The sequence below is a fragment of the Phymastichus coffea genome, unplaced genomic scaffold (genome assembly GCF_024137745.1).
Source record: "Phymastichus coffea isolate CEN01 unplaced genomic scaffold, Cenicafe_Pcof_1.1 PCOF00042, whole genome shotgun sequence".
NCBI lineage: Eukaryota > Metazoa > Arthropoda > Insecta > Hymenoptera > Eulophidae > Phymastichus > Phymastichus coffea.
The window spans coordinates 969,801-982,588 of record NW_026706853.1 but is presented as its reverse complement, the minus strand read 5'-3'; the positions used below and the strand labels follow the sequence as shown (position 1 = coordinate 982,588).

At 37.5% G+C, this 12,788-nt stretch overlaps 1 protein-coding gene across 1 annotated transcript; it reads left to right on the top strand.

Moving 5' to 3' along the window:
• Window positions 1-5,125: 5,125 nt before the first annotated feature.
• Window positions 5,126-5,716, top strand: LOC131664163 (uncharacterized). The gene has a single exon (XM_058935052.1). The coding sequence runs from the start codon at window positions 5,126-5,128 to the stop codon at window positions 5,714-5,716; it is 591 nt and encodes a 196-aa protein (XP_058791035.1).
• The last annotated feature ends 7,072 nt before the right edge of the window (window positions 5,717-12,788 follow it).

Below are 12,788 nucleotides of genomic sequence, written 5' to 3'. Positions count from 1 at the left end.
ATTTTTGAAAATTTGAATCTACGAGCGACAGCTTTCAATATTTTGCTTGTAAAATTCGCTCCTCTATCTGTAAGTACTATTTTTGGTGAACTGAAAACACATATGAATCTCTTTATAAATGCGTCTGCTATTGATTCCGCGGTCTGATCTTGTAGAGGCACTAAAATTACGAATTTTGAAAAGAGGTCTTGTATAGACAGGATGTATTTATTTAGATTCTTAGTTATGTTCAGCGGTCCTACTATATCCATGGCTATTTTGTCAAAAGATCTCATCGGTGTATCCGTAATGACCATTGGTAACTTTGTCTTATTTCTTTTTAACTTATTTCTTTGACAATCTTCGCAATTCTTTATTCGTCTTTCGATATCTGTTTTCAAATTTTCCCAACCCAATAGTATTTGTCTCTTATACGATTCCAAGTTCTAGTTACTCCTGAATGTCCCCCTAGTGCGCTTGAATGATTTAAGTCGAATATTCTATCGCGATCCTTTGATTTTACATATTCTATATAGTTTAAGCAAATAACAATATTGATATTGGAGTTCTCGAAAACTTGTGCTATTATTTCCTTTATATTTTTCCAGGTAAGACTATTTATTTGCAGGTCTTTTCATATGCTGAACCTGTCAATTTTTTGTCTTATTAAAATTTCTTTTAGTAGTCTAAAATTTACTTTAATATTATCTTTAATGCTTATCGTGGATTGACACGTATCAATGCATATTACGAAAAATTTTATGCATATAATTTATATCAAACAAAGCATTATTAACGACTATTAATCACATTGTTCACGATATAGTCCATTTTTTTTCAATGGTTCAGAATCATGTTGAATAAGATGCGCTAAATACTTTACACGCCAGATAGTTAAACTCAAATACTAAAATCCAAAAAACCTGGGACCTGCGAGTTTCATATGCCAGAGAAATGGAACCCAGATACTGAACCCCAATAACCCTGGACGCTGCAAACCTTACACGCCAGATAGATCAATCCAAATACTGAACCCCATGGAACCTCAGCGCTGCGAGTTCTATACTCCCGAACGGGAAAACCCAAATCCTAAACCCTCATAACCCTGTACTGCAGAACTTTACACGCCAGGAAAGTATACCCCAAATACTAATCCCCAAGAAAACTAGGCGCTGCAGACCTTACACGCCAGATAGATTAACCGAAATACTCAACCTCATGAAACCTGGGCGCGGCAGACCTTACACGCCAGATGACTGAACCCAAATACTAAACCCCAAATACTCTGGGCGCTGCGAGTTTCATACGCCAGGAAGGTGAGAAACCCGAATACTAAACCCCAATAACTTTGGGCGCTTCGTACGTTACGCTCCAGAAAGGTAAAGTCCAAGTACTATACCCCAAGAACACTAGATGCCTTGCATGCCAAATAGTTTAACCCAAAGACTAAAACTCAAGAACCCTGGGCGCTGCGAGTTTTGTACGGCAGGGAGGTAAACCTCAAGTACTAAATCTCAAAAACCTTGGGCGCTGCAGACCTTACACACCAGATAGTTTAACCCCAATACCAAAACCCATGAAACCCTGGGCGCTGCAGATCTTACAGGCCAGGAAAATATACCTCAAATACTAAACCCGAAGAACTCTGGGCGCTGAATACCTCACACGCCAGATAGATTAACCGAAATACTCAACCTCATGAAACCTGGGCGCGGCAGACCTTACACGCCAGATGACTGAACCCAAATACTAAACCCCAAATACTCTGGGCGCTGCGAGTTTCATACGCCAGGAAGGTGAGAAACCCGAATACTAAACCCCAATAACTTTGGGCGCTTCGTACGTTACGCTCCAGAAAGGTAAAGTCCAAGTACTATACCCCAAGAACACTAGATGCCTTGTACGCCAAATAATTTAACCCAAAGACTAAAACTCAAGAACCCTAGTCGCTGCGAGTTTTGTACGGCAGGGAGGTAAACCCCAAGTACTAAAAATCAAAAACCTTGGGCGCTGCAGACCTTACACGCCAGAAAGTTTAACCCCAATACCAAAACCCATGAAACCCTGTGCGCTGCGAGTTTCATATGCCAGATAGGTGAAGCCCAGATACTAAACCCCAATAACCCTGGGCGCTGCAGACCTTACAGGCCAGGAAAATATTCCCCAAATACTAAACCCGAAGAACTCTGGGCGCTGAATACCTCACACGGCAGATAGATTAACCCAAATACTGAACCCTATGAAACCTGGACGCTGCAGACCTTACACGCACGATGTATACCTTACAACCCTGGGCGCGAGATAGCTTGAATCATATACTAGGCCCCGAAATCCCTGAGCGCTGCGTGACGTAAGGATTTAAAAATCCAAATAATTATTTCCGCTCCTCAACTTAAGGGGACAAGCCGGTGTTAAGTGCCCCTTCGAGTACTTAGTGATGAAAACTGTTTCAAACCGATTACAGCCGTTGATACAGACTAATAAAAGGAAATTTCTGTTTTCAGGTTTTAATACCGGCTGGTCCCCTGTTTCATTCATTGCGTGTGAGGTGTGTAGGGTTCGTGGGGATAGTATTTGGGTTTTACTTTCCTAAAACACGGGGTAGGGTTCTTGAGGTTGAGTATTTGGGGTTTACTTTCATGACGTGTAAGGTATGGAGCGCCCGGGTTCTTCACCTTCCTGGCGTATGAAACTCGCAGCGCCCAGGGTATTTGCGGTTTAGTATTTGGGTTCAATCATCTGGCGTGTAAGATCTGCAGCGCCCAGATTTCATGGGGTTCAATATTTGGGTTAATCTATCTGGCGTGTAAGGTATTCAGCGCCCAGAGTTCTTTGGGTTTAGCATTTAGGGTATACTATCCTGTCGCGTAAAGTTCTGCAGCGCCCAGTGTTATTCGGGTTTAGTATTCGGGTTTTCCCTTCCTGGAGTATAGAACTTGTAGCGGTCAGAATTCATATTATATTTGTACTTATTATGTCTAGTTCTCTTTTGATATAAACAAATTGTTTTTTTATATATTTTTTTACATATTTTGATTATAAAACTTTTAATAGGCATCTTATTCTGTGCTCGAAATATCTAGCACATGTAACAGGATCATTTTGAATCAGTAAAGCTTTCTCACGCCATTCTAAATAGGAAGCTTCTTGTATGTAATTTCTGTTTTATCCTTGACGTATCTTAGTATTCTTATTAATTCTGGCCACTGGGTTTCTGCAGCTGAAAGTGTCATGAAGAAAGTAGGTTTTCCTATTTGTCGGATCATTGCTAATAATTCTTTTTTTTTTTTTTTTGATTCCCAAAATGATGGACTTGATTGGTCACAATTAAAAATTCTGAAACAGTCATCATCTCGTATCAAATTATTTACTATTGAGTTGCTTAGTACATCGTTAACTGTAACGTGCCCTTGTTTTCTTTTCATTTGTAAACTTATTTGTATATTTGAAGATAGTCTTTCTAATCTAACTCGGCTATGAAGTGCGAATATAAGATATTTTGCACATCTTCTGTCGTGCATTCTGATTTCTGATTTTGCAATGTCTGCTAATGTAATTCTATTGTGTGTTGTATTTCTGTAATTTCTTTCTTTTCCTCCATAGATTGCTGGAAATGATTAAGGGGGGAGTCTGGTTTACCGGCTTCAAAAAATCGATTTTTTTTTGCCTTAAATCTATTCAAAAACTATCCAAGAATATGTCTTCAAAATTTCAGAGGCCAATTCGACATATTACCGAAGCTAGAATAGTTTTAGTGGCCGAGCGTCGAGCAGGTAGTGCTAGAGGCAGCCCGTTGGGCAGACCCGAGTGCGCGCGCTCCACCCCTCGTTGTATTCTATTATTCGACGATACTCGTGTTTACCTGAAAAGGTCCAACCATTGTTTACAACATCATTTGGAGTTATAGTTCCATATAACGGTATACCATATACTATAGCTCTCGGCATCGGCTTCTACGCAGCTGCTTGTAGCGTTAGTTTGCAGTTTCATTTTTGATTTTACCGAGTACGCATCGAAATGTCAAGCTATCCGAAAGGAGATAAAACTAATAGATCGCGTGCTGCGGCAGCACGAAAGCGGAAATTTCACGGCAACCGTTATAAAAGTGCTCGATCAGAAAGCGAAGATTCACATACGAGCCGCAGTCAGCAAAAGTTAACGACAGCAAGCAGCGATGATATCATTATTCATTCTGCGTACTGCTACCGCATCATTGAATTCATTTCGGAGCTCGCAATTTGTAGCACGTGCAATCAGAAATTAACGTTTACAGAAAGCGGTCATCGAGGCCTAGGATTTAGAATTATTGTCCAGTGTATGTGCGGTCGACGCGAAATCCCATCAGGACCATTCGTAGGTACCGGTTACGAAATCAACAGACGTATTGTTTTTGTTATGAGGCTTCTTGGTGTCGCACGAGAAGGGATAAACGTATTCTGTAGTCTCATGGATATGTCTGCAGGTTTTTCAAAATCTACCTACCAAGGAATCGTTGAGCATTTGCACGCAGCGTCAAAAACAATGTTCGAGAGCACCTGTGAAAAAGCCGTCAAGGAAGAAAAAGAAAAAAACGTTGAACATGAAAGACCTGCGAATCATTTGAAGGTGTCGGGCGATGAATCGTGGAAAAAGCGCGGTTATACTTCTTTGTACGGTGTAACAATGCTCATCCCGACACTACAGTGGCAAAATAATCGATCTCGTAGTAAAAAGTGGATATTGTCATTCGTGTGCCATAAATAAAAATTCGTTGGACGACGACGCATTTGAGGAGTGGTATGAAAATCATAAAGAGTCTTGCTCCTCAAATTATAGAGGTTCGGCAGGGAAGATGGAGGTGGATTCCATACTGGAGATGTTTTCGAGATCGGTCGAGAAATTCGGAGTTATATACACCAACTATATCGGCGATGGTGACTCCAAAACGTTTACTGGAATCTTAAATAGCAATCCTTACGGCGACGAGTGTACAGCGACGAAAAATGAGTGTGTTGGACATGTGCAAAAGCGTATGGGTACGCGTTTGCGTAATAAAAGAAAAGCCGAGAAACTCGGAGGGAAGAAGCGGCTAACGGAGACTGTAATCAAGAAACTAACGATATACTATGGTCTGGAAATTCGTCGAAATATTGATTCAGTGGAAGATATGAAGAAAGCTATTATAGCGACTTTAGACCACTACTGTTCCACGGATGAGAATCCTCGGCATGAAAATTGTCCTGAAGGCGCCGAGAGTTGGTGCGAGTGGCGCAAGGCTGAAGCGGCAAATAATCTTTCATCTTATAAACATCCGGCGAGATTAATCGATGAAACCGTGGAAAAGCACATTCGTCCAATTTATAAAGAGCTCTCTAATGACGATTTAATGACGCGGTGCTTAGGCGGCCACACTCAAAATTCTAACGAATCGTACAATTCGATTGTGTGGCGCCTAAGTCCGAAACACTTGAATTCGGGCTATAAAATCGTCGAAATTGCAGCATACATGGCTGCAGGAATGTTTAACGAGAGCTACTCTGCTGTACTTTCCACCATGCAGCACCTCAATATTATTGTCGGACAGCAGTGCAAAAATTTTGCTGACGCCGCCGATGCTGAGCGTGTAATACGAGAGAACCGGCGCACATCACTTTCAAGCAAGGAGGCTCGTACAGCCCGAAAATTGGATACACTTAGCCAAAACGAGTTTTTTGAAGAAGAGGAAGGATCAATGTATGGCCCAGGGATAGCTGATTAACCTCTCATTACTGTAAGTACCCAAAAACTTAAATTTTTTTGGACCGAAAACTTTAAAGCGCGTTTTCTCGAGTTTTCATTTTTCCGATTTTTAGAAAACGGCCCAGATGATAGCAAAAAAAAATATACGTCCGATCGAAAAAAATCAAAGTTATCTAGCTTCAGTATTAAATTATGCTCTAGTTGTACTAAAAAAGTTTGACAAAAGTGTTATTTAAACTACTTTTTTTGCAACTTAAAGTGATATTTTTTTTTAAAAAAAGGGAATTTTTTTTTAAACTTCGAAAAAAATTTGGAATTTGACAACTTCTTCAGTATTTTTTTAGTTCATATAGAAAATACACTTATAAAATTTAATAAAAAATTTGTTTCGACTGTTTCAGATGCACCGCACGACCTCCATCACCAGGGCCGATTAGAAAGTGAAATACTAGGCGCTCCGGCAAAACGATCATAAATTGAATAACTTTTAATGGTTTTTAATAATAAAAATTGCATTTTAAAGCTAAAATATAATACATTATGTTCTCAAAATTTCGTTTACCGCAGCATTTTCTTCCTTTTCAAAAAAATTGCTGAAAAACGCTTTTTTTTCGGCTCCTAAACCAGACTCCCCCCTTAAGTTAGGAAATCTTTATCATGTATGATGGAAATTGGTATTTTATTTTCTCCTGGAGCTATTTTTACTTCTTTGGTATAGATATTTTTGTCTTCTAGTAATGTTTCTGTATTTCCTGGATTTAATGGTTCCTCTTCTTCATCTTTTTCATTATGTGATAATTCGTGTTCTATATTTGGGTTTATTTTCATTTCATCATTGTTAATTCTGTCATAATTGTTCAAGATATTCATCCATTCTTCATCTAATGTTATATTGTGTTTTTCGTATAAATCTGTCTTTATTAAAAAATTTAAAGCTTCTAAAATTCTTCGTGAACGTATTACTTGATAACTATAATGATGTTTATCTGTTATCCTTCGACAGAGTTTTATATGAATCATTTGTAAATTATCAATTTGTCTTGGTAATTTTGTTATGAAAGAATTTACTTCTACTGGAATATTTACACAATTTCCTTTTAAGCCATATTGTTTATCTATTCCTAATTTCCTTATTTGGAGGAATGGTAATCGAGGAGATATAAATCTTTCTTCCATTGTTGTAAGATCTATTAAACTGTCATCTATATTATCAAATTGAAATCCATTCACCAAAGCTAATTTAGGTATTCTTTTGTGTTACGTAGGGCCGAAGGGCGTACGTAATTGTGCCTTTTATAGCAACAAGCGGCACGTATCTCGTTGTGGGCAAAACTACTTCGGCAAGATCCCACTTGCCTTCACGCTAATATTAACTAAACCCTCTTAATTTGAATACTTATCAACTTTGTTATATTATTTAAATAATTTAATGTAATCTATTATTAATTTGTTCGTAGGGTCGAAGGGCATACGTAAATGTACCCTTTCTTCAGCAACGAGCGGTACGTTTCTCGTTGTGGAGTAAACTGCACAAGTCCCCGCTTGTCTTCGCGTTATTGTCGAGCAATCTAGCTCAAATAATAATATTAATCATTAACCCTAATTCATAATACCCAAAATATATGTATAATTATTTAATTATACAACACTATGACCGATATTAACCAATATTTGCCTATAATAACTAAATTGTCCCGTATGTCTATAAATCTGACTATATGCTAAACCTATCCCCTATATAGATATATATAGAAAACGAATAATTGTAATTTATCTAAACGTGAGAATTATATGTAAATATATGTAATTACGTATTCAAGTGTAGAATACAATGGTACGCTAGGTGTAGTTCGGCTCAATTCCGTCCAAGTGGCACGCGTTTGCATGGGTCAACGCGTGGACCTTAAGACGGTGCGATTCGAGTGGCGCGCAAGTGTTGCGCCGGCGCGTGCACCTTAAGACGGTCCGATTCGATCGGCTCCCAAGTATTTGCTGCGCCAGCCGTGGAGCGCTGAATTAGACTGCGCGGGATCGGGTTCCGTTGCCACGAGGAATATCGTGGCCGAACCGACGCCTCGTTGTAGATGACGCAATCGACTTCGTTTGCGATTTATATATATATGTATAAATGTATCGATACGAATCGATACTGCACGGCGATATATTAACTCGATTCGATTTGTTAATAGATATATTACCGATAAATGACCGGTATTTTAATATAATAAAATGAACAATGTACACTATTTTCATGCACGCGGTATAGGTTAAAAGAAATCCTACGACGATTCTACTCACCCGCGAATGCCGCGTGGAAAGGAAATAATCAGTATATAGATAAATTGATATAATGATACTTTTATTGTTACTACTCACTTTGATTAATTGTCCTGATTAATACAGTATTCAATGAATTCGATAATAGACTTTTATCTTTTTCTCTCTTTCTCTCTCTCTCTGGAGATAATTGTGATAATTCAAAATAATAATGGTCCAAAATAATCTTGGTCCTCTTTAATCTTTTCTTGAGATAGTTTTATTCAAAATAATAATGGTGCTCTTTAATCTGATATACTTCACTTGTATATTAACTTGTAATAATTTCTGCACGTGGCCCGTGCGTGGCACTGAATTAACTTTATTGTATGAAAATACTTTGTTCCGAGCTCAATGGCTTCCGGTAAGGAATAGAACGAGGCAGTACGTTGCACACTGGCTCCCAGCACTGATTTCCCCCTCCCAAGGAGCAACTGCAGTGCTGGCAATGCACACATGCACATGCTCGCTTGCTATGCTCGAGAGTGAGAAAGTGAGAGTGAGATAGAAGTCGTTCTATGTCTATCTATGTATACGTATATATATATATATATATTAAATCGGCAAGCGCACCCGGTGTCGCATTTCTATAATCGCATTAGCTGACGTAGAAAGGACCGTCGGAAGGGCAGCTGACTTCCATTTTTGATTAATATACAATATAAACAACCTTTTGTTTCAGTTTCACAATATTCGCGATGACTCGATTTTTTTAGTATTTCGCGAACGGCCAGCTGACCGGCTCGGCCGCGTCGGATAGCCAGCTGACTGTTATTTTCCGATAATACAGAGTATAAACAACCTGTCATTTCAATTTCATCCAATCCGCAATCACACAATTTTTTAAATCACTTTACAAGTTGGTGGGTGGGCGGTTTGGGTGGGCCGCGCTACTTTGGCTTATAACCACTGACTAACTCTTAGTTAAGGTAACTATCATACAAATAAATTTCAAGCGATCCAAAATGACTGCCCTGTTTTGCAGCTGGCTCCCTGACTATAAGATGTGCACGGAGCGAATAGCCAATACTACCTTAACTTTGGCACAATCTTGAATCACGTATTGAAAACCATAAGACAAGTATTTTTCGCGGAAAATAGCAGTGTAGAAACGCCCACGTGTTAAATTTCGTATTGATTTGTCTAAATTTATCAGAACTTCATTTTTTAACGTTTTTTTTTATTTTCAACAGGGCAGCATACAACGCGGCAGTAAATGCAGTGTGCCAAAACGCACAGGTCATTTGTTGCACTTGCAATAGTGCATCAGCTGAGGAAATGAAAAAGTTTAAAATCCAACTCTTGTTCATCGACGAAGCGGGTCAAGCCCACGAGCCAGAATGCCTCGTTCCAATCATCCATAAGTTACCGAAACGTATAATTTTGCTCGGTGACCATCATCAGTTGGGTCCAACCATAATATCTAAAGATTTCCGTCAAAGCTTGTTCGGGAGATCTCTATTCGAACGCTTTATAAATCAAGACGTTCCAAGTATCACTTTGCGGATTCAGTATCGAATGGATGAATTAATATCAAAATTTCCGTCCATTGAATTTTACAATGGTCTCTTGATTGACAAAAACCTACCAAAATCAATATTCAAATTTGAAAATTGTTCTTACCCACTCGTGTTCTTCAACGTCAAAAACAGCAAAGAAAAAACTGTCTGTAAATCTAGAATAAATCTGGAAGAAGCGAACATAGTTATATCGCTTTTGAAAGGTCTTTATAACCAGAAAAAAATAAAAGCTAAACAAATAGGAATCATAACACCTTACCAAGCGCAAGCAAAATTGATAAGAAACAAGCTTAATTCCGAAATTATAAAAGATGATGAGCTCTCCATCAAACCTATACATGGTTTTCAAGGCCAAGAGAAGGATATCATATTGATATCATTGGTGAGAACGCAAACATTAGGTATAAAAAATATTATTTTTGTATCTGATCCATTCGAATTCATGCCGGCTGTAAATATTGATATTAATATTTTACTTTTTGGGTCTCGTTTTTAGTACGAAGTCATATAGGGGTCGAGACCCTATGCGATTGACCGAAAAATCAAATTTCCATATACTTAGGATTTGAGTTTTTTATGCCCAAAAAAATACTTATTTAGTGGTAAAACTTTACCAACTGCTTTCTAAAATTTTTCCGTCCGTGCAAGACCCTATCATGACAATATTAGTTAGACTCGGGTGATTTTTTATTAACTATGTGGATTAAATACATAGTTTTCTGAATAATTAAAATAAATAATGTCAGTTATATATATATATATATATATATATATATATATATATATATATATATATATATATTCGATGACCAATAACGAAGATGAGCAAAGTCCACGCGCATTGCTTCTGAGAGATTCAAAGAAAAATTTGAGAAACAATGAACTTTTGATAAAATGACCTACTAAAACGTGAAAAATTATGAGACATCGAAAATTTTTCGAAAAAAGTAAAAATTCTTGAAATTTCGTCAAATTAACGAAGATGAGTAAAGTCCATGCGCATTGCTTTTATGAGGTTCAAAAAAAATTTTGAGAAATCTTGAAATTTCGATAAAATAAGCAAAAAAGTGAAAAAAGTGAAAATTCATGAAATTTCGTCAAGTTTACGAAAAACGTTACAAAAAGTGAAAAATCTTGAAATTTCGTCAAATTTACGAAAAATGTGAAAAATCTTGAAATTTCGTGAAATTAAAAAAAAGTGAAAAAAGTGAAAAATCATGAAATTTCGTGAAAATAAAAAAAATTAATAAAGTCAAAAATCATGAAATTTCGTGAAAATGACGAAGGTGATCAAAGTCCATGCGCATTGCTTCGTGGGATGTAACGAAATGTCAAAGTCCATGCGCATTAATTTTGAGATGTTCAAAAAAAATTTTGCGAAATCTTGAAATTTCGACAAAATAAGCATACAGTGCCGCTCACGCACTTTTACCCCCCCACGGGCAAAATCAGGCTAACTTCAAAGTTTTATATCTCTGGAAGAAATTAACGTACAGAGACGCGCATCGGTGCGTTTGAAAGGTCTTTCGGAGAGCTTTCAAATGATATGACTTACGGTTGCCATCGATTGTTTTTTTAAATTTTGCAACAATTATGCAAAATTGAAAATTCTGAAATTTTTTTATTATTTTTGACAATTAGCCAATTTTGGAAAAAAAATCGTACGAAAATTTGAAGTACACCATTTTTTAGCTATTACCAAGCCCTATCTGAATCACTCATCAAAAATTTATTTTCGTCAAATATGACGCACGCACGGGCATTTTTTCCTGGAAGTGACAGTTTTTTTCAACATTTTTTATCTCCGTCAAATTGTAACAATCGAAAAAAATTTATAGGAGAAAAAATGTTTGTTTTTTCACGTACAATACTGCAATAATTTTTTTTTTGGTTTTTCGAAAAATTGTTCTTTTCGGTTTAAATTATTTTTCAAGGTCGAAAAAAAAAAGATTTTTTTTTTAATGTAATTTACGATACTTGTTATGTAGTATTATTGAATGGGTGAAAAAAATTTTTTTTTGTGGTTTCTCATCTTTTTAGCGTACCGACTGTGAGAAAAAAAAATTGAAAAAAACCGAAAAAAAAAATTTTTAGAAAAGCCAAAAAAAAAATTATTGCAGTATTGTACGTGAAAAAACAAACATTTTTTCTCCTATAAATTTTTTTCGATTGTTACAATTTGACGGAGATAAAAAATGTTGAAAAAAACTGTCACTTCCAGGAAAAAATGCCCGTGCGAGCGTCATATTTGACGAAAATAAATTTTTGATGAGTGATTCAGATAGGGCTTGGTAATAGCTAAAAAATGGTGTACTTCAAATTTTCGTACGATTTTTTTTCCAAAATTGGCTAATTGTCAAAAATAATAAAAAAATTTCAGAATTTTCAATTTTGCATAATTGTAGCAAAATTTAAAAAAACAATCGATGGCAACCGTGAGTCATATTATTTGAAAGCTCTCCGAAAGACCTTTCAAACGCACCCACGCGCGTCTCTGTACGTTAATTTCTACCAGAGATATAAAACTTTGAAGTTAGTCTGATTTTGCCCGTGGGGGGGTAAAAGTGCGTGAGCGGCACTGTAAAAGTGAAAAAAGTGAAAGTTCATGAAATTTCGAAAAATTCAGGAAAAAAGTGAAAATCATGAAATTTCGTGAAAATGTCGAAAAAACTTAAAATTCATGAAATTACGAAAAGTGAAAAATCTTGAAATTTCGTACAATTGACGAAGGTGATATATATATATATATACAATATTGTGACGGTAAACGTCAAGTTAGCGCTAACCATTTAACTTCATTGCTGTCTGTGAGGGTAGCACCTCCCGGGGGGACAAAATACGTAACGAAGGAATTCGGCACGCGAGCAGACGGAACGCACGCGGTAGAATTCGAACCAGTGAAGCATAGACCATCGTAGTGTCCGCCCGCTATCGCTATTATCACCGCCAAATCACGCATCCTCGACGAATATAACGCGACAGAGCAGCAGCAGTCAGTGATCCGGGATCGCAGCCTCCAAGGAGCCATCAAGTACGAGCCAGAGGCCAGAACGAGAGTGAGAGAGAGTGTGTGAGGTTTCGCCATCGAGGGCGAAACCAGTGTGTGCGCGCATTCGCGACTCGCGAACAATAAAACGATAAACCACTGTTCCGTGCTGTGTGACCTGCCGTAGTTTTTCTCCGATCGCCTGCGAGTAAAAGGTAAGCTGGCCAGCTTAATTACGCGATCGGAATTGCATGACTGATAAATGATTC